Source organism: Psittacula echo (assembly GCF_963264785.1).
Source record: "Psittacula echo genome assembly, chromosome: 2".
Lineage (NCBI taxonomy): Eukaryota > Metazoa > Chordata > Aves > Psittaciformes > Psittacidae > Psittacula > Psittacula echo.
Genome location: NC_137737.1, coordinates 71,258,344 through 71,284,375, shown reverse-complemented (window position 1 = coordinate 71,284,375; position 26,032 = coordinate 71,258,344). Strand labels below are relative to the sequence as shown.

Below are 26,032 nucleotides of genomic sequence, written 5' to 3'. Positions count from 1 at the left end.
TTTGAATTCACTACTTAATACCACTTCCCTCTCTTGTAAGTAGATATTGGGCTTCACAGTAAAAAAGGTAAGTAGTTCAGGAAGAAGCATCTCTTGTCACGCATTGATGATATTTAGTTTTCTGTGTAAGCTGCAGAATCCTTTGAAGGTGCATATGTTTGTGATGCAGGTTTGAGAATTCTGATTTTTCTTCATCTTACAGTTGTAGAAAATACACAGTGGTAGAAGAATTACTGCCTTCTCTTTTTTCCTGCTTCCACATCAAGGGCTCATGCACCATTCTTGTGTTCTAAAACACTGAAAAAAATAAGAATGTAAACTCTCAGTAAAAGAGCTACACACGTTCCGTCCTTTTTATTTTTATAAATGTCATCAAGCAAAACATTCCTGAAGGTATGAAATAATGATGCCCGTGTTAAGAACTGTGGAACAAAGCGATCAGTATACTCTCAATGTGAATAATGGCAGGATTTCACTGTAGATCATTATGGAAAACTCAGGAAAACAGTCAGTGCACAGCTCTTTCATGGCTCTGTTCTTTGTTTTGATGTATGGTCCGTGCTGGATATCTGGAGAGGTGCATTTATGTTGCATTACAGAAAGGAGGTCGAGAGGCTGGTGCTTCTCCATATAATTATTCTTGTACCTGTTGATGTTAAGAGGGTGAATGTAATGCTTTTAATGTCTGGAAACTTGGTGAAGTTTTATACAGAAATACCTTTTTAGAAATGTAAGTTAAAATACGTCTTGGCCTATTTCAACACTATATGTAAAGCTTTCACATGCTATTCCCTCGAGTTGCTTTCCTCCAGGACAGCTGTACCTCTTGATAGATCTGGGCATTCTGAAACTGAGTTTTCAATTGCAGTAAAATCTCCTGGGAAGCTGTAACACACAACAGAAATCCCTGTCCTTTAAACAGTTACTGATATTAGACAAATTGTTCTTTTTTCTTCTTCTTCATACAGAGCACTGTTTCCAAGTTTATACTGTAAAAGTCATGACAAACTTCAGGGCATGTAAACATTCAAATTTTGGTGCATACTGCTGAGGTTAATAGTTTGCTAAAATGTTGAGATCAGGAACAGAGAAACATTTTTAATATAATACAAAAGCGAGCTTGTTTTCGCTAAGACATTGCAGCTTTAGTAAAGATACTGCACTCCCTTCTAAGGAAAAAGGATACACTTTTATAATAGCGGACATTGTACATAAGTCATAGGATCATTCCTTTGTGTTTAAACTATTCCTGTTGTTTACACTGCTTTAACAAAATCCAACAAAGCTCCTGACAGCGTGCCAAGAGAGAGATTTAATGAGTATTGCAGCGCAAACGGAACTGGTGAAGCGCAGAAGGTGCAGTTGTAAGAGCACAGCAACTCTGAGGCTGGACCACAGTGCCAGCTCTACAGTTCGCTGTCTCCAGCAGTGACAATGAGCATATGCCTATCCATGAGTAAGAACAGGGCAAGCGGGTACGAACATAATACTAAAGTCATCCAAGCCTACAACTATTATTTCAGCACTGGACTTCCTAAGCCAGATGTGGCTTCTAAGTATTTTCCTTTCGTAGTTTGTAGGATTTCAATGATAAATGATAATGATTTGGTAAGCTATGTTTTTATACAGAACTGGGTTATAACAAAATTACTTAAATGGGCATGAGGCACGGAAAACATAATATTTCTAGTTATCTTCCAATCACAAACAACTAATAGGCACATAACTAACAGTAGCAGAGTGTGCACTTACATGTGTGTTGGTAAGGAAACATTCAGATCTGTCCAAAAGAGAGAACAAACATCTAAAATGGAGTGATGTTTGAGTATTAAATGCTAATAGTGTTGAGTAGTAAATGCTAATACCTTTCTAGCTTTGCACTTGTGTTAAAGTTAAGTTAGAGAGTATTACACAGGCTTTTGGTCTTTGGCAGCAGAAGTTTTCTTACATTTGTTCTAATAAGTAATGTATAAATACTGTATGGTAAATCTACGGGTAGTTTGGAATAAGGACTAATCCTCTCTTGGCTGAGAAAGCTACCAAACCTCTGTACCACAGATTTGGGGGAGAGGGAAATTACAGAGCCTGGGTTTTATTTATTTATTTATTTTTAAATTGTCTTGATGGCCCCTCTTTGTAAATGTATCCTGAAGGTTACTACTGATCTTTTGGAGGTATGAATAGCTAAGGGAGGTAATCTGAGTGGTAACCTTGAGACAGAAAGTAGGAGCAGATGGCATGAGTTAGGACTGCAGTACTGCTGTATCCACCACCAAAATTTAACAGCAGAATTTTCAGGCATTAAAGGAGTAATCTTCTTAATACTTTTGAGGGGATTAATAAGAAATTAGACATTCTTGTGCCTGCACGCCTGTATGACAGCATCTATCGTCTACAACTGCATTCTCACTGGAAGCATCAATAAAGAACTTCACTGGAAAGGTACTGGTATTTTGGAAGAAATTATTATGCATTTAAAAGACCTCTACTTGAAAACAAATTTTTTTTTTTTTTTTTTTTTTTTTTTTTTTTTTTTTTTTTTGTGAAGATGGTGAAAACATAGGTTCAAATAGCAAAAATGTTACTGGAGTTGTCCCTCTTTATAAATTAGGGCTACATTACTTTACAAGGATATTTATTTTGTTTCCTAGCACACATTCTCAGGTCTCGAAATAGTATGCAGTGCTTGTTTCAGTAATGAAGCTGTTTTAAACAAGGATTTTGCATGTACTGTTTTAGGGATCAAGTTCCTTAGAGCATAAAACTGGCAGCCCTTCCAAGCCTGTGTCCTCTAAAGTGTAAGATGTTAACTATATTTGAGTTCACTGGAACCTGAAATGGTAATCAAACCTTTCTTTCCCTACACTTTCACCATTTACTTAAGTGCACTTAATTACTCAGTTGTGAATGTGGAGATTTAAAACACAGAATTAAATGTATATTACCTGTAAGATTAATTAAATTCAATTTTAATAAAATGTTCACTAAAAGCAATTTACACTGCATTACTTATACACCTAATAAGAAGATAATTATTACTGTGTTTACCTTTAATTTGAAAGAGAGTGGGGGCTATATTTGTAGTTTCAGGTAGTCAAGGTATCTTATTCTGTGCACTATATTGTTAATGGAATGCATTACTATACATTTCAATCTAACTGTACAAAATTATAAAATACACTTTAAATGATGGTAGTGAGGAATGGGAATTTGTTCTAAATTGGACACTTTGTCTATCCTCTACTTTAATAATGTTATCCCACAGCCTGAACAATGCAGAACTACAGAGATTCTCAACAAAGCTGACTTTTGGGCAGCAAGAAAAATAAGGGGAGGTTTTTAAAGGCCACAGTGTCATGGAACTAGTTTTGAGTTTCTGTTTCCCTTCTTTAAAAAAAAAACCCACAACAAACCCTTGAAGAAAAAAGGAATCTTTTTTCCCTGTATGCCATTAAAAAAGCTTTGCATTGCTTAATTTTTCTGCAAATTTCTAATAGAAGACAAATTCAAGCACAGCAATGACTTGAACACAACCTGATTAAATTTTTTGCTTTAATTTTCTTAACGTACTGTCTTAAAAGGGTTGATTGTTCTATAGATTTAATAATAGCCAATAAAACACTATACTGCGTGTTCCACTTTCCCTAGGCAAAGCTTGCTGCCAATCCCTGACTTTCAGCATTTGAGTTATTGTTGTAGTTAGGTTCTTTTTCTCCTGCAAAATTCAGGGGCTTTGTGAACAAGGGAAACCTTGCGTAAAGGGATGTGGGGCTTTCTGCCAATAGCTGCACCTCAATAAATTTAAGAAAAGGACTCAATGGTGAAAATATATTTTAAAGCTCCCAAGCCTCAGTGATGCAAGTCTTGCATTCTGCTGTTCTGATCTGTTAATTGTTAAAAGTAGGATGAGACTGGCTATTACGAACTCTTGGAAACTGCAAAAAGACCTCCTTAAATTTTTATGTTACCTCCGGAAATGTAAAGGGATGCTCTTTAAAAAAAAACCAAAACACAATATACAGCTTATGATTATTGTAAGCATCAAGGTCCAGGAAACGAAAACTGTTCATCCCTGGTTTTAAAATGAAGTATGTGTTTAGTAACATGCTGTGTATTTTTAAATGAAACAGTATCAATAAGAACTTAGTAACTGGGTGAGGGATCTTAAATCTAACACATCTTTCATGCTCTGTGAGGGACAAGGTCAGCAGCAGATAAATGTATCTAGTTACAGGTAGTTCAATGAAGTTTTATTGTCAAAGTAGGGCAGGAACTATTCCATCACATGGAACACACAAGCACACAGATTTCAAGACTACTTTACATGCTATCATAAATCACAGCAATATATTTTAGAACATGTGAACCATTAGAAAATAGTACTTTGGTTGCCAAAACCTGAGTCTCTCAAGCATTTCTTCTGTTGAACAGAAAAGCTCAGACATGTGCAGTGAGTTTATGCTTCTGTATGTGGCACTGTAGGATGCTGATGATGGTCCAGTGTCGCTTCAGGATTGGAGTCTTCTCATAGCTATGTGTTTTCTGGACTCTCAATAACCAGTTTCTGCGTGGAATACAGTTGCCCAATAGTAACCTGAAATCAAACCAAAATATCAGAAAGCTGAAACCGGAAAGGAAACAGGTTATAATTTCAGCTGCATAAGAGTGATTTAAAAACTCCAAGAACTGAGTAGCTCATATGTTAAGCTTTTTAATAATGACATTTTTTTTGTACAAGCATATTTTTGTAAATAATCTCGTTTCAGCTTAGATGTTAAGAAAAATAACCACTATACAACATATCTGCATATATAAAATCTTGAAATCATGACATTGAGGAACACTGTTCAAAGGATCATGTTTAGTTAATATTAGAGGTTACTACAGAGGAAAAGCAAACAGGCTGTATGTTTAGAAAACTGAAAATATGCGTATAATGAAAAATAAAAAGACAGATACAGTCACCAGGTATTTCTCACTATGCTTTTTAGGTGGAGACCCTAGATATTAACTCCATGGTATTGTTTTCCAGTCCCTCTGGAATCCTGATTTAATTCGCCTTACACAGAGTGAAACCAGTTACAGTTAGCTCAGCAGTAACATTTTACACACGCTGGAACTGACCTCTCGTTCATGAGATGGTATTGACACCTCATATATATGTGCTTTCTAGTGCAATGAGGAAATGAAAGATGACAAAAACGCAACACTGATACTTTGATTCCTCTTGTTCTTTAGTACTTTCCAATCTGCATTGTAACATTGGAAAATTGTAGACAGATGGGCAGTCGGCAGTAGTCACACACAGCTCTTCGCTTAACAGTTGTGATGTGGAAGGAAGAAGTTTCATGCAAGCAGGGTAACGCAAGCAGGAGAAAACATTTATTTTAAAAGTATGAATTTTTGAATCTAATTTTTAATATCTGTTATGCCCTTTCTCACCCCTACTTTCTCCACAAAGCCTGGGTACACAGTAGCTCTGTGTCCTTTCCACGCACATACAAATGAAGTTCTTCTATTTAATTATGGAATTAGGACAAAAAGGCTAGATGCTTAATTACACTAAGCACAATATAATTATTAGAATTTAATACTGCACAAACTAAGCCTGATAAAAAGTCAGGCTGTCAAAGTAGTGAAAAATTAGGGAAAGCAATTTTTCAGCATTTTTAATTTACCATTTTTGAGGGGAAAAAAATCTTGGCTGCTCTTAAATAAAAATCTCTCATCTATGCCCACACTCACATAAAATGTAAATAATATTGCCTTTTAGGAAATGAACTATTTCATTTTGATAAACAGCCTTGTCTGAAACTTGTAACACATTGATTTTAGTCTTGAAATATTTATTACAAGGGAGAATTTATGAGCCATTCTTAAAGGAACAGAAGTTCTCCTTGCCAGCAAATTTCCCTTTCTTTTGGCACTCTGAGCTAAGTTAGTAACAGCATATGAACGACACGGATTATATTTTAAATTACTAATGAAGTATGTTGCACACAGAATATTTAAAACAAAGGCCGTACACAACTGTGGCGTGTGTTACCAACAGAAGTTTTAAGCTGTCAACAAGTGTTACTTGTCAAAGAGAACTCGCTGCTCTGGGTTATGTGGCAAGCCATACACTTCAGTTGCTGCCTTACAACAAACCATGCTGTAGTACTTAATTTCTGTATACTGTGTTTTGGAGCCCAAAGAATCTTTAATCCTTTCCCACACAGTAGAGCAAATTTAATGGGAGGCTCAGGGGGATTATAAAAATGCTGAAACCTGAATTGCATTTCTTTTTCTCCACCAACTGGGGAGATAGATGAGACCGAGTACGTGACTTCTCAGTCAATCATATTCAGCTGGGGCAGATGGCTTTGTAAGAGAAAGGTATACGACCTGTTGTTTGCTGCCTCTGTGCCAACAGGTGATATTATCTACTGCTGTACATCTTGTCTTGAATGCCATGAAACCACAGATGTGTGTGTTGAGCTGCTTCCTTAGCAAACCACAGGCACGCGGGCATTTCAGTGAATGCACAGTGCTGGGTTGTCTGCCTTTGCTGGGCTGCTGCAGCTCGTCTGCTCTGGTGCCTCCTTTCCAGCAGCTATGCCATGCCATACCATTTTAAGCTGAACTTTGAAACATAAGGAATTTTTTAAACCATTAGTCTTGAATTTCTAACATTATGATCAAGCCTTTCCCATGCACTTCAGACAAAACAAATAGACCTTCCGTTTATAGCTGCTGAAAAATTCACATCTATAAACATCCACTGCCTCAGCAGAAGGACTGCACTAGTATTTACACACTGACACTCATTAACCCTATGAATCAAAACAGCGTTCTTACAGTGTCCTCACCAATGCTAAGTCTGAAGAAATGACCTAAGCAGCAAGCATCACTGTGTATCATTCCAAATTTAAAGACTTAAGTGGCTATCTATTGTGTTCTTTTTTTTCCATCATGTGAGTTTGTAGCTTGTACACCACATACCATGTACTCTTCCGGTAGATGGCTGGAAGCCAGTGCATAGGTCAGTGTCAGGGTATTTTCATTAATCACAGGAAGCTTTTGTGGAAAAAGGCTCTACCCTTTGTTCAGCAACTTTGTTACCCAGAATTTTATTTACCTCTGTAAGGTAACATATTGCAATTAAATTCTGCAGGAAAGAATGTGCAATAAAGACTGCTTTGCCATCAGGAGAAGATAATAAATAGAAATAGAAAGGCTGCTTTTTCAATCTGACTGAATTATTTAATGTTTAAATTCTGCCTGCAAAATTATGTACTTTAAAAGTAAGTCTGACAAGTCCGACCACCAAAACCTGACAATTTGTCCTTATTCAGAGATTTAGGACAAATCTATACAGTCAGTTTTTAATTGTGAACTTGAAAAACTTAATCTTGCCTTCCATCTGAATCCAGGAGAAGACTCAAGGTTTCAGAATGGGATTTATCAACAGATAAGAGACAACAAACAGGGAAAAACAAATGACTGAACAGTAAGCACTGGTCCATCCTGTAACTCAACTGTTTTCTGGTTATTAGGTGTTTATGTACTCAGACGGAAACAGTACTTTTCCTTGCTCGTGGCTGGCAGCAGCAATTACAGGGAAAAGCCACTTCAGGGAATCTTTTTTCACTATTGGGAAAAGCAAGTAGGAGAGGTTTTCCCCAGATAACAGAGTATCAGAGATGTGTATGGGGAGGTGCAGTAAGAATTGAATAGTAGAATTAAATAAAAAGAATTAAAGAAGTAGAATAAATATTGATAAAAAAGATCCCCATGTCCTGAAGACATTAGAAGAACATGCTATCACCCTAAAACCTCAACAAATCCAGTCAAATTGCCAACTCTGTCCTCTCAAAACAGTCTATGGCTCACCAGTGCCTGACTCTCAGGGAGACCTGTGGTGGCTGCTGAGCAGATTATATATAGCTTTCATGCCAAGCCACGTGACAGATACAACTGCAAGGGGACAGTGGTGACCTGGAAGGTAGCCTGAAACCAAGGGTCTGCCTTCCTATCCAACACAGGCAGTGGGGTAGACCCTGCAGACTTTGCAAAATACTACTAGATCTTCTTCAGCTTTTGAAGGTATGCAGCATGTCTTGTGGGTTTTATTCATATGAAGATTTTACTTTGTAGCTCAGAGTTGAGGGAGAAGTGACAATAAGGTGACTGGGGTTTAAATTTTTTTCTAACTTGCCTTGGTCATTTTAGAGTGCACGGCACTGCTCTGGAAGGTGTGATGGCATCTTTCCTTCACAGCTCTGTATATATAATAGATTCAAAACATTTACTGACTTTAATAAACACGACATTTTCCCCTCCTTAATTGTGCTGGCTCTGCAGTACAAAGGTGGCAAGGTATTCTTTTCTCCCATGTATTTAACAGAATTGCAATTACATTGTAAATAACCCATGAGCTCTAACAAATCCTGCTGAGCCCTGATGAAGATACTTTTTCTCACTGTCACCAAACTGCTCATCATTATCTTCCTGCCAAACTTGACAATCTCCAAACAACTATCTACCTGCTTAGGTGAGGTCTCAATGACAAATCTCAGTGCCTTAAAATTACTTGGGTAAGTAGCCAGGGTAGCGGGCCTGAGGAGAGGTGATGTCCAAAAGGAAATGGCAACGTACAGCCAAATCCGGTGGATCAGAAGAAGGATATCCACAAGACAAATGCAAAGTCAAAATGACAATAAGCCTGGCTTGTAATATCTCTTAGCAGGAGTGATACATGAGAAGGAAAGACAATTTAGGTCTCAGCCCTTGAAGGAATGTTAGGACCTTGCACAGCTGGTGACATATCTTGATTGAGTTCCTCAGCTGATGATGGGGAAACATCATCTTCCTAATTGCAATTAGGGTATGTTCTCACGTAAATCAATGCAGTATGACTACAGACCCTTGTGTCTTTACCACTGCTTTCTAAGCTAAGTCAATGTAAGAGTGGTACAGAGGAGCTCCCCTTCTCTGTCTTCTCCCATTTGTAACACAAATAACAAAATTAACAAACCGTGTTTATTTAATTACTGTCTCCTTATTTAAATATAGTTTCTGAAGAAATCTCTAGGGAGCAATTTTCTGCCCTCAAAGGCAAACCAACCTCAGGTTTTTTTTCATGCACTGTTTATTTTTCAATGGCAGACAAAAGCAGGAGTGGCTTAACAGGAGATGGTGCAACACTCTTACTGTATGGAGAATTACTTTATAGGTAAACACAAAGCCTAAACACATAAAAGTGCCACCACAGCTCAGGAATATGAAAACGTAAGAAAGCAATTCTTCAGCTCTCAATTATTCCCAAGAGGGTCATCACAGGAGAAGCAAAAAAATGTTTCTTGTTTTTCTTAAATGCAGATGATAACTAAAGTTAGTACACTAAAAAATGGTTTTACACAGTAAACGCATCTACATATATAAATATATCTATAGATTGTTATATACACACACATAAATGTATATAAAACATATTAAAAAACCAATCTCTATATAAACATAGCCATCTTCTCCCTTTTGCTGTAGGGAAGAAATGGTTACCTTACCACAGCCATGGATCACACAAATATATGCATTTGCATAGTTCCTTATTACAGGGAAGAAAGAAAAAGCCCTGTTTATTAATATACCTATACCATACACAGACATATTTTAAACCAGACTGGTTCATCCTGTTGCACCTGAAAAGTTGACAAGTGTACCTCACAGGCACATTGCTGAATCTTAACCAGGAAGAAAAATCCCTGATGACACCACAGTCATGTTGCATAATACTGCTGCAAATCTTGGCCTCTAACACCACAGGAAGAAGTTACCCATTAGTACTTTCTTGCACTATGATTATAAATGCATATTAAGTTCTTGAAAGTAACAAGAACAGAAACATACAAGAATAATGATTACTTCTAAGAGCTAGCAGCAGTATTAGCAGTTGTTTACCTACTGTCCTGTTGGATGATGCCAATCAATTTGCAAAGGTACATGAAGTTGTTACTGTTTTTAAGAATCATTATGTTTTTTCCCCATGTCCAAAGCCAGATATGCTATATACAGCACACTTTATCATAAGTATTTTTCATATTAACAAAAGCCACTTTAATGTTCTTTAAATGAATACAGCAATTTTTGAAATTATCTTGTATTGCAATAATAAGCACACCCGTATGGTACACAGTAATTTTAAAAACTCAAATGGAACTAAAACCTCATCAATAAAATCAGTGCTTTGCCAGATCTTTGTGTTGGTATTAAATGCTGTAGCAGCAGCCTTATTTATTTTTGCTTAGGAAAAGATGTTGAAAAACTGCACTTGGCTCCTTAAATACACAGTTTATTCCTGTTCCTCAGAGCTGGAATCAATATGGAAAAAACTGTATGATTTTAGAGACATTTCCCTTATTTTCAGTGATTCCATTTGTCTATACAGGAGTGGGAAAGGAAGTGAAGGAAAGCAGAGAGCAGGAAAGTTAGAACTATTGTATAATTTACTTCTACCTGTGTTTTGCAAATGCTGTTTTCTTTTTCCCTTTGTGAAAAAACATCATCTACAGTTACATGAAGCTTTTGAAAAGGCAGGAAAAATTAATTTATAGCTACCATTTGTCTGGCTTTCACTAAGTAGGAAGGTGTGAAGTAAAGTAAACCAGCTAATGGGCGAAAATTTGTCTGAAAGTTATTTCTCTTAATGATGATAAATCATGTAATTTTGTTAGAACCATACGTACTTTATCTTGGTACACCTTTATTCAACCTATCAGTAGCAGGATGACATATTTATTTAAAGCTCTTATTAATTTATTCTGTGGTCTTCCTGAAGAGATACTCTTCAGTGAAAAGAGCAGAGAATCACATCTAACCCCTCAAAGATTAACACATGAAATACTGTAAACATATATACTCATGTGTATTTGTATATGATGATCCACAATAGCAGGGGATTCTTCTTTTTAAGAGCTGGTTATTTTTCAGTTAGAAGAAATATATATTTTTTTTAAATTACACAAACCTATTATTATCCCTATAGATAAGATGGGCATGAGCCTTTGCTCCTAATAGCTACACGCTTGATATAGCTTGAAATAAAAAGTACGGATCCTCAACAGAGAAAGAAAAACACTGGAAAGTCAAGTGGATAAGATATGTGGTCCTTCAGTGAACTCACACTCTCATTTTTTGCAAGCCTCTTGGCCTACAGAAAAAAAGAGTGTGACAAGAAAAATGCCATCTTAAAGTATGGAGGGCCCAACAGCAGATGGCACAGGTAGCAGCCTGCTGCGAAGGGGCAGAAGCATCCTTCTGCTGCTGCAAAGGTAACCTTACAAAGATATCAGACAGTGGGTCAAAGGATAGCAAAGAATGACTGATTTTGGGCTTTAACAGCCAGGTGAAGGTTTGATACAACGCTCATCCAAGGAAGAAGCAAATCTGAAGAGGTAACACTCTGAGCCAGTGTGATCTTTGCACGCTTTCAGCATCCTGGCAATCTCCAGGCTCCCACCTCTCCTCTCCTCCTGCTACCTGCTAACGTACTTCAGCATCTTGCCTTTTCTCTCCTATTTACATATAAATCCTCTACCTCCACAGAGCAGCTCAAACTCTTCAAAAAGTCAAACACAGAAGAAGCAAATCTTTTAATGTGGGTAAAGGGGAGAAACTTAATATAGGCTGACCTCAACATAAAATGTAGAGAAGAAAAAATCACTCAGTTAAGGTGCGGAGTGTGGCACAGAAAGGAATATAAAACATCAGTACTTGGAAACAGAGACAAAGACCTGGATAACATTGTGCTGAGTGTGGTATAACAGGTACTCTAGTAATGCTGAGACATTTGGTATGTAAATGCCCGAACCATTCACAGAGGACCCTATGTTTTGTAGCAACTACATAAGCAGAATTCATCAATGCCAGTGGGAGTGCCTGCCTTACTTTTGTCAGTAGTATAATACAACAGCCACTGTCACAAAACACACATTCTGCACTACATCCAGGAAAATACTGTAATGTTTGTGTATCACAGATACACTAACTCCACAATAGATACAAAGACTAAATTCTCATTATAAAAGAAATATATTTCACTCCTTGGTGTCCTCATGGATCCCTAATTGTGAGAGACTTTTGGAATGAAACACTGAAGAAAATTTAGTCCTTACGGGCAGGTATAAACACTGAGAAGTGTGCTAAAGTAATTTTGTAGCACTAATAGGCTTTCAGTGTGAACTACTGCAGAACTAAAGGGAGCTGCTGGTTCCCATTTGACAACTATCATAATTTAAAGACCGCATTTTGCAATATTTAAAGTCAAAGACTAGAAATGCAATGTACTAAAAAAATCAACTTTAGCCATACTTCTCATGTAAACTGGGCAATGTAGCTGCTGGGAAGGGCTGCAAAACAGTTACATAGGGATGTATACAGCATGTTTGTAGGTTAATGTCTTTCAGAAAATGACTTATGCACCTGTGGCCCCCCCCTTTCTTGACACAGCACATCACCTTCTACAGTTATCCTCCCTCCAGGTTCCAGAAAATTTCTCATTTTGTCCCAAACCACTGGAACTCAGAGAAAGCTCCAGACACCAAATGGCAAGTGGACTTTCTGTGTTTTAACTGAGATTTGCCTGTCTAAATGATGATTGTCTAAAGCCCTGAAAAGCTTGCATGCTTTATCTTCACCATATTTTTAAGTGAATGATACATAAAGTAAGCGCAAGGCACCGGAGTACGTGCATTGGGAAAAGCTGAACTTCAGGAGCTAAGAACATCTCAAGACAGCAGGTACTAAGGACTGAAAAGCAAGACTGGCTGGCTGTAATTCTGGGAAAATGCATGTGAGGGTCTGCATACAAGAGACATGCCAGAGAAGATACTGGAGCTCACCCAAGTCAAAAACAGTTCAGGAGTGTTTAAGCCCTGCATGGTGAGAACTGCCAAAGTCTTCAATGAAGAAAATGCTGCTAGTGTAGCAGCTCAAGGCAATGTAAATTGCTCTAGAAAATGTGTTTGATTTGGCAGCATGGAAAACCTTGGTCATCTGTTGCCTTGAAGTCAGTAGCTATTCTGATCCCAGCTGGGCCTGTGCTTGCTTCCATTTAAAGTTCCTACCTGTAGTATCATGGCACAATAGTCACCCATGCACATTCGCTACACTTGCACTTTGATTTTTATAAACATGAAGTTTTTGCAGTATCTGCAGTACCAAAGCATGTGATGCATGTATACCTGCAGTAGTAACTCCGTGAGACAAATGGTAAACAAATACAAAACACATATGCTTGAGGGCTCTCCTATGGAAGCTGAGGGGGACACTGCTCCTTGAAGGACCCTGTCCTATATTTGACAGAAAATATATACAGGTATCAGAAGTACAGAGAGGTATAATTATTCTCAGAGCTCAGATTTTAGGATTACATGCTTAAACAAAAGGATTAACTGTAGCTCATAGGAAAACTGCTGCAATTAAGTCAGGTTGGCACAATCACCTACCACAGAAAGATGCACCAAATAAGGCAAATACTTTTCATTTCAAGCAGAACATACTTGTGTACATCTGGTAAGGCAATACAGTATTTAACTAAATAAACTTGGATTTGTGTTTCTGTTTATTCTGAATCTTATCCAAAACACCAAACATAAAGGGGAAAAGTTCAGGTGATTCACAACTGTAATATCGCTTAACCTAGCAATTTATATTTTCTGTTTTGCTAATGGCTTTCAGCCACAAGAATATTTAAACCCCTGCATTTTTATTTGCTTCTGAAGATTTATTTTGGGAGGTAAAAGACAGTGAGCTGCTGAATTTTTACATGACTGTATGTTAGCTACAGTTCAGTTATTCGGTGGTGACTGATCTGCCTCAAGACTTTAGACTGCTCTCACTGAAATTCCCACTGCTGGTTAAAGGGTGGCACCAGGTACACTGCATTTTGTAAAACTGCCAGGTGCTTTAATACCATGTTAAAGTAACAAGGCTTTTCAGTGTTTTGGAAAAAACACAAATGTCACTCCTGTCCCATACACACTTTTCAAAGACATAAGACACAGAGAAACTCCGTTTTGTTTTTTTCCGCCTGTCATTCAAGAAAGCTAAAACCAAGGATTAGACTTAATTTTATATAATGAACAATTTACTTTAAAGCTTCCAATATGTCGATTTCTCTGCACTGATAATACCTTACACACATACACCAGATGTGATTATAGGCTGAGCTTTTCTCTGTACACATTCAAATTACACGATTAAATTTGAAAGAGCAGAACTAACTGAATTTATCTTTAGAAATACATATATGTGTGTGTGTGTATTTCCAAAGAGGAACTTTGTTTTAGGTTTTTTTGATTCAATCTTCACCCAGAAAGGAGCATCCCATTTATGTAAATACAAGCCCCTATTGCTGTGTTCTGCTGATCTGTAAGTGTATAAGGAAAGGAGTAAGTTTTTATTTTTCTGCATTAACAAGATTTCCTTTTTCGGCAAAATTCTACCAGATTACTAAACCACAGTCATCTGTTCCAGTACAGAATCACAAAGATAATTTCCTTGTTTATCTGACTTTCTCTGATGGAGGATATCCAAGGACTTAGTTTTTCTTGCTCTGTCATCATTCTTGGCTTAATATATCCAAATCCCACACCTGCAAGTGACCTAAGCTTTAAAGGGCTTTTTTTTTTTCCATTTGTTGCCCCCTCTTTTTGAAGAGTTCAAGTGAAAACCATACAAAACATCCTTGTTCTCACACCATCAGGGGAAAAGGCAGAACCAAAGGCATCAGTATTTGGAATTTCAGCTGGAAAAAAACATTGCCTGGACTGGCTATACTTTTCAAAAACATGAATAGTGAGCAGCTGAGAAGGAAAGACATTGATGTTTTAGGACTGAGGATGGGTTTGTTGAATTTTGGTCAAGGTTTGTGACTGTGAGTTGTCACTTGCTGTCCACTGCCTCCTGGGTACCCTGGGATCAATTTTCTGCTTCAGCTCAGTTTCCAAACCAATACCCCAGTTGAAAACTGTGACTCTGATCTACTTTCTTAAACAGTCTTTGTGAAGCCATAACCACAAACACAGTGAACTGCTCCATCCCTTTTGAAGATACTCCAGGTCAGAGCAGGTGGACTTCTGTCTTTCTACAGCCCTTCTCCCAGGGCACATTATTTTCCCCAGGAATCACTACCCCTGCCTCTTAGCATTGAGGCAAATGCCACTTGTAGCACAGCATCAAGCCTAATCCAAGCCCTCGTGCTTGAACCTGCCCAAGTTTAGGCGAGTATCCTGCCATCAAACTTCTCTGCAGCCATGCTCAGCCAGTTCCATACACAAATGAGTTGATTTCCCAGTGCTGTTCAGTTTTATGAACACTCAGAATTAATGAGGGAGAAAATATATATTTGCAAAAGCTCCAGCTTTTGAGCAGGAGATATCTATGTTTGTGTGCATACAGGGCATAGCTTACATTAACTTGTTTAGTTGGAATAAACTACAGCAGCACTTTTTTCTTTTGCCAAGATAAATTACTGGGTTTAGCACAGCTGGTAAGAGTTAATTCTGTACAAAGAGTTCTTATCAGTGGTGTGGGTGGCAAAACACTTTCAGCAACTGGCTTAATTAGTTCTTCCTTCTTTGCAATAGTACAGGACAGTTAGCAGAAGAAAAAGAAAAGCAGAGATTGTAACAGAAAAGTGGTATAAAATAATTCTGTTTGCTCTTCTGGTTTTGGTAATTCTCCCTTAATGTCACATTAAATGGAGGCTTGCCCTGGTACTTCCTAGCACAGATAACAATTAGGAGTGAAAGGTTAGCACTTATTCCAAATACAGGCAGAAAGCAACCTCCATTCCTCTGCACAGGATAGAGTAGAGCATTCCTCAAACAAAACACCCCAGCCAAAACCAAACAGCACAGTGATGGGAGTGCCACAGAGGGCTTTCCCCTCAGCAGAGCTACCATATGGCTTGTGGGTGGCTTGTTTAGCAAGGACTGGGAAGCCCGAGCTGCTAACAAGACCTGCTCCCCAGTGCAACCTTTCTGACACAGATCATTTATATGACAAAACCAACACGAGTGCCAAGTACAATCATTTCAGCTCCACTGCTCTCAGCGTACAGCACGCCAACTGCAGTGCAATAACCCACTGCCACACACCAGCGCTAACTTTAACACAGACAGCTTCATTTCCATATGAGCTGGCCAAAAGCACTCAAGCTCTTCCACCAGCACACACACATAGTGCAAATGCTCCGCAGCTGTCAGCAAGACAAAGCTCCTACGATAAAAACTGGGCTTGCAAGATCCACTTGACCTTCTGAAGGTCAGTGAGATAGAGGGTGAAAGGCCACAAGGGGCACAGATGTTTGAATTCACAATCATTACAGGCCATTTAAGAAACAGCTGGACATTTTTTCTTAGCTGCTTTGTTTTGAATAATGACCCAGAAGCTTTACTTGAGTTACAAGTTTATTTAAAAACCAACCCAAAGTGCAACAAGCCATTACCTGTGTTTCTCCCAACTAGACTAAAGAAAAGCAGGATTATGAAAAACTTCTGTTAGGAAAAACTGAAGGTGCAGGGGAAAAACAAAATAAAACTGAAGTTTTTTATGAAGACAAACAAAATAACCAATTAATCAGGAAACTCTCCACGAAAAGCAGGAAGTGAAACTGCAGTAACAGTGTTTACCTGTACCTACAGTTTCTGAGGGTTTTTTGGAAGTTATTTTCGTATTTGCCCATTCATTTCTTTTGGCAGCAAGTGGATGACAGACGGTCACTGCTATAGATAATATGAAGCAGGCTGACTAAAAACAAGAACTAATCAAAACTTCTTATAACTCCCCACTGCTCATTTACGGCATGAGCAGCCTGATACTGAGCATAGTATTTTCTAGTACATGCCTCTCCATAACAGTTGTTAGAAAGCCCATGAAATTTTGGTCTTTAGAAGGTTGTTGATGAATCTTGAAAAGTCCGCCTGAACATGGGGGGGGGGGGAGAGGAGCCAATTAAGGGAAATGCATTGAATCTAGGAACTTGTCAGTGAAGAATCCTGTCAGAAATAATATCCACTACAACACTTTCCAGTTTCTGTGACTTGACAGCTTACACATTTCTTTGTCTTTCATTTATCTGTATGAAAACATTGAAACAAAAAGGGAAACTGGATGACTAGAGACAGAAAACAGTGAAGCTACTTGCACAAAAGCTACTAATCATCTCAGAGTTACTTTTAACAAAAGGAGAGCAAGATTAACTTGCAAGGGATTAGAAGTGATTGTTTAACATATGTAATGTATTACGTCCTTTAACATACACAGGCATCCCAAAAATATCTTGCTCATTCAATGCTACTTGTTTATTTTGCTATTTAAAAATACCATAGAAACCTTACATCTAAGCCTGTGAACAAAAAACCCCAAACCCCTTTGGGAAAAGAAACCACAACAAATGAGCCGGTAGATGGCATTGTGGCACTTCAAAAGACATTCCAGAAAATTCCACTTAAAAACCATGCAAGCCTAAGTACTGTGTTTAACCACTTACTGCTTAAAATGCAGTATTTTGCTCCTGCTCAATGCTACACATACACAACTGAATAAACAAAACCATAAGATGTAGCTGCATTGTCACATTAGCCCTGAAACGAATCTCTCCTCTGGTTCCCAAATCCAATTAGATCCGTATGCTAGATTTACAGTCTCAGTCTTGAAAAGCTGATCCTTATTTGATGACTAACATCCCACGAGCCATGGCCATCAAGGGGATACCAGAAAGGATGTGATTAGGTGAAAAATAATTCCTAAAAAGTAATAATGTAGAAGATCTTACAACCAATGCAGATGATGCTATTTCTGGCCATACAGAAACTACTGTGGAATAGATATTATGCCTTAAAAATTAATTTATGGAGTATTTTATGAATATGCCCATTTTCTTTCAACTAAACTGCTGATATGCCCTCACAGCTGGGGCTGAGAAGACTGTAGCAACCACCAGTTTCTTGCACAACACAGCAGTTCTCTGTATTGCTTAATCCACAAACCCTTGAGACAATTTTGCAAAACTCAATGTACAAAAAAACCTCAGGTATTTACTTTAAGAATTATATTCCATAAACAGGCAAACTTATTTAAAGTGACATTAGAGCTGCAATTATCAGCAGTTTATCTGCATGCTACTTTATAGATAAATCTGCTTTACCTCCACCAGCTCTGAGCAGAGGGTTGGACCAGAGACATCTGGAAGCCCCTTCCAGTCTCAGGTATTCTACAAAGCTTATATATCAATGCTCCTCATGATATTAGCCTTTAATAAAAGGCCTAGTGATATTAATTTTGTCAGGAATTTCTAAAAATCCTTGTATAATAAAAAAAAAACTTGCAGGATAATGTAACTGATCTGCCTGCCTTAAGGGCTCTTTGTTAAATTCAGTAATGCACTCTAAGTCTCCAGTTGTAGATATTCATATTTTTTTTCCATGTCACTTCTACTAAACCAAACTAAAGCAGTCTAGTTTTCCTGATGGAGAATTTAATCTTTGGGTCTCCACTGCTTGATAAACTAACACTTGGATTAAGAAACAAACAGGCAAGTAAAACTTCATTCAGAAATTAAAATAAAAGCTCAAATATTTTTTTCCAAATTTAATACCTGCAAAAACATTATGCTCACTTGAACAAAGCTATTTTATGTATGTTGAAATTCCCTTCTTTAAGTAGATATTAAGGACACAGAAGACTTCAAGAAAAATGTTTCTTCAATCCCCTGAGGAAGGCCATGTAGCTACAACCATACCATGATTTTAACAGACTTGATTAATTTGTCTGATCCCTGTTTGGACTGAACTACCTGCTGGCCTCCCCAGCATGCTGTGGTAATGAGTTCTACCACATAAATGTGCATTTTGTACATCTTTTGAACTCTCAAGCTTGATGGGTGATCATTTTGCTCAGCCCTTATAAAACAGTAAAAACAGAAAAAAAAAGTCACTCTCTATTTTCCTCAGAAATATTTTTCTCCTAGGAGAACTTTCAAGAGGTAAGTTCTGCATGGAAAGATTCCTTCCTTTGTGTGCAAATATCAAGATGCGAGGAAGGAAGATAACAGCCTACATCACCACTCAATCAACTAACATCCATGTGGTCAGGAGCAGAGAAAACAGGACTAACAACTGACAATTTCTCAACAGGCTGGGAGAACACCTTGACACCTGCAACCAATCTGACAGCAGAAACCAGTTCAAGCAGGAAAAGGTGACCTGACTGCTCTTGCTATCATTAAGGCAGAGTCTTTCAGAGTGTCCAGCTGTGTCTACTTCCCACACTCGTTCAGAAAGTCTACTGTATCAGAGTGGACCCTTTAATAAACACAGCATGATCTTGCATTGTGAACTCAAGACTGTGGTGGCTTACATGCAAAGAAAAGCATCCTTCACCATCTTATTTATGATGTATATTTGATCTTGTATTCTGTGAGGCTTGGTGCTGGGGGCCACCACAGAACCAGCAAGATGACGATACCCAATGGCATTGCCTTCCAGAAAATTCAACTTAAAATTGTTACAGGCCTGCCTGTAATTTGCAGGGAATACCACTTATGTGTCAGTAAGAAGTTTTCCGTGTTTTCCTCAGTTCCCCTCTGCTATCACGAAGGATCTTTTTTGATGAGGAAAGCAGCCTGACCAACACAAGACAAGACACTTTTTGTGGCAAGATTTGGCTGCTTTGCCCTTGCAACTGAATCCACAGAATCCAGTTTCCTCCTAAATACATCCAAGTGCTTGAATTTTTTGTACTTTGGCGCACTCATAAATGTAGATTCTTCTCATGCAGTGAGTGCTTCAAGAGAATCAGACTTAGACCATACGCAAAAATATTTGTACTCTGATCACACTAGGTGGTGTTTTCTCAACCCATTCAGTGACTCCTGGTTTAGTGGCCAGCCCATGAACAAATCATGCAGTATGTAGTATTTGTTTGTTTTACAGAAAGGCAATTATAGCTAACCCCAAAATCAAGTTTTTTTGAAGCTGACTTGTTTCAAAAGCTACATTGTAAACAATTGGTATAAATTCTCTTGGATTTTTTAAATGGGCTTGGTGCTGATTTACCAGAGCTGAGGCCATTGTTTAACCCAACACCAGTCAAAAGGGATTTTCTCAGATACTAAAATACGGTGACAACTGTGGCTGTGCTACAGGCTTTCATTCCTTTTCCAGCCCAATATTATAGTCAGTAAAAAAATACATGCCCTTACTTGCACAGACATAAGGAAGATTTGTAGTAGACTTCACACTAACACAGTCTGAAGTTTTCCCCTGTTGTTCCACTGCTTATAGGACTGGTAAGTATTTGTGAAAGAGCAGCTTCTTAAACCTTACCCACCTATAATCATAGAGCATCTGGACCAGGCGGGGAGCTCAGTCTTACGATTCCCTCAGACTGGAGGCTCCCCACTGACAACATCTGTCCAGAAGGAGAAACAGATGGCCAACTTCTCTAGACTTTTCTGCCCACCTGACCTGATGTTCTTTACACCAGTCATGTGGGCAGATTTAAAACAGACTGATAAAATCCCCTGGGTAAATTAAAGAGTTAATTATATGACAATACTTCTCAGTCCTAATCACTGGGGCTTTCTGTGCACTTTTCACTAAAAAAAGCAGACTGACAGAAAATGCATTATTCTCAAGGTACTACATTTGCTGATTTGCTGTACAGTTCCAGGGCTGACAACTTCTTGCCATTTCTGAAAGCAGTTTGACAATTTTTTCCCGTCACTCCGACACTGCCTAGAGCAAATGTATGTGAGCTACAGTAACATCTACTGCTTGCAAATGAAAGGAAAAGCTCTCAACTCAGCAAGAATTAGGTTTCTTAAAAAAAATAATTAAAAAAATCTCACAAACTGGTTCACAGAACTTCTGTGCAAGTCAGCATTTATAAACTAATATTTCTAACTTCATTGCAAGCTCACAATCCAATCAATAGTTACATTAAAATATACCAGCAAGGAAAAATACAAAGAAGTAGAGTTAGCCAATTAGGAATTTCTTTAAACTGCAAGCATGCAAATCAAATTTAACTAATAAGTTAAAATTTTCTAAACTTGATTTTTGAGCATTTATATTCTTCCATAACCTCATTCCTTAACTGCATAATTAAAGGAAAATTCTTCAAGTGACATTTAAGCCATTTTCCTAAGTCTAGCAGGCTTTTATGGTTATTATTGTCTACATTTGTGCTGGTAGCAACCTCTGAAGCTGCCAACTCACTTTTACAGCAGAATAAAGATACTAAGGTCTCATAAGTTCCTATGGATACCAAGCAACCAGCTACAGGAGAAAACCAAATTAATGGCTTCTCTAAAGGAAAGGCTACAGCTTGAGTGCAAGTCTCTCTGTTTAGCCAACAGTGAGTAAATTTGGGAGATGGAAGTTGTCAGTGTTTCACCTACAGGATAAGCTTACACTCAACCTTTTAAGTGATGAGAGAACCACAATAATCAAGCCATGATACCCAACAACACAGAAAAGCAGATTTCCTAAATTCACATGGCAACAAACTGTCTTTTTAAAGTTCAGAGTCACTGCTGACCCGCAGGAGTTCCTCCCCATGCAGTGACCAGGCACCTCATCACCTGCCTTTCATTACTTTCATTATTTCCAGTTCCAGCTAAAACTACCTTCTGCTGAATGAAGGGTAAAAACCACGCAATGTGATGGTCACAAACTGAGGTCACTCCTTTCCTGCAGTCATACTGTAGCTTGTCCCACAGGGTGGCAAATACCTGCCCATTTCTCTCTAGTTTAGATACAAATCCTCTAACATGTATAAATTGGAAGCACCCTTAACAAGAGCTTGTCTCTCGATGTGCTTTGTCCCACCTTATGTTAAGGGACATAAATTCAATTGTTTCCAGTCACAGGAAAATGTTGAATTGTTAAAGGATATTTTAAGAGCCGGACTAAAACTTTCCCTAATCACTACAGCCTGCCTGAGTCAATATACAACTGTTACTGAACTTCCCATGCAAACTTAGGAAGTTAATCTTAGAAACAAGAATGATAAAATACTGCACTTTCATCAAAAAAGCTTTTACTTTGAACTTCTGATTAGGCAATAACCATTTTAGGGAGAAACCTTCTCAGGAAATACAGTGAGAACACATTTATCATTTTCTGCGGCTCAGATGGTATTTGACATAATTTCTCCTAAGGTCCCCCCTTCCCACCACCCAGCGAACTCTGATGCCCTAGTTCTATGTTGATGCCAAGTTTCCTTTTATTACGAAGGCTACAAAGTACTATAGAACAACTCCTTAAGTCATAGTCTAGTTAAAAAAGCACAGAGCAAAATAGTCTGAGCAGATGCAGTGTTTGGCTTGACCCATGTTAGATTAGTGACTTTTCTACTTGATGTTTTTATACCTGAAATGTGAATGAATGCAGTTTCAGTCTTTGTCTTACTCTACTTTACTTAAATAAATCAGGTGCAGCCCCTGCATGTGATATTGCCCTGAAGTAAACCTGCCAAAGAAGTATCATTCTTACATCAAGGATCTTGAACAGCTTGTTCATGCAAGAATCTGGTCCAGGAGGAAAGTAAAATCAGGTCACTCTGGATCTGACAGCAGACCCTAGGTTCTTAAGTACAGGTTTCTAAGGCAAAAGTCAGTCAAATGCATAGAATAAAATGATGGTGTCTAACAACATCCAATCTCCTGCCTGCAGTCTCTAGTTTCATGGTAAGGGAAATGTCAGAGAAGAAGAAACCATCTTTTGGAAAGTAAACACATACTGTCAAAAATTGGCAATAAATTAGAAGTGATTGTTATTTTCTTAAGAGGCACGAGCTTTCCATCTATTTCAAAACATAGTAAGACTCCTCAAAGTCAGATACCATTTACTGCTAAGTTAAATGATGGAAAAGAAAGTGCTATATATGAGTGCCCAGAATTTTAATGTACTGCATTTGCTTTTATCGTTATAAAATACCACCTCTAAATTGTTAAATGTTGAGAACATCAATTTTTATTAAATATTTTTGCTTCTGCAGTAAAGATGTAAGAAAGAAAAAAGTCCCTGACATAGAGATTTGGTCTCTTTTTGCCAGTAATGCTAGTCAATATTAGCATGTAAGTTTTTAATGATTCACTATGATGTTTGATTATCCACTCCCCAAACCTACCTTAATTAGCAAAAATATTGATTTTACAATGTTCAGTGCTACAAGTTTAAGAAATATGAGCCAATAAACCTAGTCCTAAATAATAAAAAATTAAACTGATATAGTAATAAAATTGTAACAAAGGGAGAATGTCCTCCTGCATCTAAATTGAGTTGCAGGAGACAACATTTTAACTAATCTTAGTTTGAATCCTGCTGAAGCAACCATTTATGGAGTGCTGCCTTGCCTTGCCAAGCAAGTCACCAAGTGCTCCTTGAGAAGATGCAATTGTTCTGTTGCCACAGAGTACTGTTTCATTCAGAATATTTTCCCTGAAGTATAGCAGAGTCATAGCATAAAGCAAATGGTGCCAAAGGTCTTGCTGACAAGCTTTTCCTATCAAGGAGAAAAGCCATCCGGTCCAAATTCTGTTTTTAAAGAGAATGACAGGAAGTTGGTGCTTTTCCATTCAGCAGACACAAAAAAAAAAAAAAAAAAAAAAAAAAAAAAAAAAAAAAAAAAAAAAAAAAAAAAAAATCTCCTGTCAACGTTTTGCCCTTTTTTTTCCCCCCAGATTTCTACCTCATAAAAATAAACTTTCTCTTTCTCTTGTATGTGAATAAGAAATTCTGAGCATCTTTTCAGTCTTAGAAACCACAGCATAGTTACAGTCAGCTGACAGATATTTAAAGTAGCAAAAAGAACTCCAATCCTCATAATGTTAACTCTATCTGATAGACTTTAAAGTCTGAAATGACAAGCATATGTCAATGTTACCTTCTGTTTTAAAGCAGCCACAGTATTGCCAGTAATTCCACAGATAAAGCTGTAACTATTTAAGCTGCAGATCCTCTACTTCTTCTAAATTCTGTATTGGCACAAGTCTATTTGAAATGTTAGTTGCCTTTTAATATAAAAAGATCAAATACTCATCATGTCCAGAATGATCATTTAGTGAAAGACTCTTGTAACTTCATATATTTTAGCAAAAAAATAGACACCCCTCCAAACAGCCCCACTCTTCAACTGCTCATGGGAAAGGAGCTGGGGGTGCTGATTGATGGAGCTGAACATGAGCAGCTTGTGCCCAGGCAGCCAGGAAGCCACCAGCATCCTGGCCTGTATCAGCATCAGTGTGGCAGCAGGGCCAGGGCAGTGGTCGTGCCTTTGCACTGAGCACTGGTGAGGCTGCACCTGGAATCCTGTGTTCAGCTCTGGGCCCCTCACTACAAGAGAGACATGGAGGTGCTGGAGTGGGGCCAGAGAAGGGCAATGGAGCTGGTGCACGGCCTGGAGCACAGTGTGATGGGGAACGGCTGAGGGACCTGGGGGGTTCAGTCTAGAGAAGAGAAGGCTCCCGGGGACCTTATCGCTCCCTACAACTGCCTGACAGGAGGATGGAGCCAGGAGGGGGCTGGGCTCTGCTCCCAAGGATCAAGGGATGGGACAAGACGAAACGGCCTCAAGCTGCACCAGGGGAGGTTCATGTGGAGATGAGGAACAATTCCTTCCCCAAAGGGTGCTCACGCATTGGAACAGGCTGCCCAGGGCAGTGCTGGAGGCACCGCCGGGGAAGTGTTAACACCTCGTGCAGACGAGGCCTTCAGTGCCATGGGTTAGTGGTGGCCTCAGCAGTGCTGGGGTAAGGGTTGGACTAGAAGAGCTTAAAGGTCTTTTCCAACCTGGTTGATTCTATGATTCTGTGATCCTTTCTGCTGAGGTATTGGTGAACCAGGTATTTTCTATTGGTGCTCCCTCGGTGAAGGGAGGTGCTCCTAAACCTGGTGAGGGTCTGAAAGGTTGTTGTAATGCTGATGGCTCTGTGTTTGCAAGCATCTGCAGTAGTGTGGAAACTTCAGTCTGTCCTTCAGGTAATTTCACTTCCTCTGCAACCCCTGGCAGGTAGGCATGCCATTTTCTGCCAGTGGGTTTGTGCAATTCCATCCTGAGGAGCAGCTCCCTTTGGGATACTGTCAAGTCAATTGAATGGATTGATTACCGCAAGGGTGGTGAGGCACTGGAATGGGTTGCTCAGTGAAGTTGTGAATGCTCTATCCCTGGTGGTGTTCAAGGCCAGGTTGGACAGAGCCTTGGGTGACATGGTTTAGTGTGGGGTGTCCCTGCCCATGGCAGGGGGATTGGAACTAGATGATCTTAAGGTCCTTTCCAACCCTAACTATTCTATGATTCTATGATTCTATTTCTTTAAAGGACCAAACTACATTGCTAGGCCAGCACTCAGAAAAGGAGGGAGTAAATGGTTTTTAAGTAAAAAGACCACATTTTCATCATTCTGCCTGGAAAGTAAATGTATCTTTCAGGAGAGATAAAAAGCATGTCTTAGCTGTAAGTAAGTCCTTATGCAAAGAACTAAAGTAAATATCTAAATCCTGGCTAATATTTGACAGTTGCTGCCTTATGGAAACACTGAGGTCTGCAAGGACAGCGACAGAATAATTAAATGGTAAAACACTATGTCAGCTGTTGAAGAGATTAAAAACCAACAGTCTGTATAACAGCAACAACAAAAAAGATCAACAGGACAACAGCAAGCGGTGGCATCAGCATTGCCAGAAACGTGTGTGTAAAAGAGGCTTTAGTTCCTATTTCAGCATCTAAGTGAGTACCTTAATTCTCAGGCATCCTGAAGTGTGAAAAGAAGTGAGACCTACTAAAGTACATCCCATTTAACAAATTATGTTTGTCTAAACATTGGGGGCCACAAAGATGATCAGAGGGCTGGAGTACTTCTCCTATGAAGACAGGCTGAGAGAATTGGGCTTGCTCAGCCTGAGGAAGAGAAGGCTCCAGGGAGACCTTCTAGCAGCCTTCCAGTACCTAAAGGGGCCCTACAAGAAATCTGGTGAGGGAC

The 26,032-nt window shown here is 38.6% G+C and overlaps 1 protein-coding gene across 1 annotated transcript in view; it reads right to left on the bottom strand.

Annotated features, from left to right (window-relative positions):
• Positions 1-393: 393 nt before the first annotated feature.
• Positions 394-26,032, bottom strand: part of LYRM4 (LYR motif containing 4) — a 96,004-nt gene continuing 70,365 nt past the window's right edge. Inside the window, exon 3 of the mRNA XM_080610985.1 lies at positions 394-4,594. Within this exon, the coding sequence (XP_080467111.1) occupies positions 4,532-4,594 (63 nt within the window). The 3' untranslated portion in view covers positions 394-4,531. The remainder of the gene's footprint in view (positions 4,595-26,032) is intronic.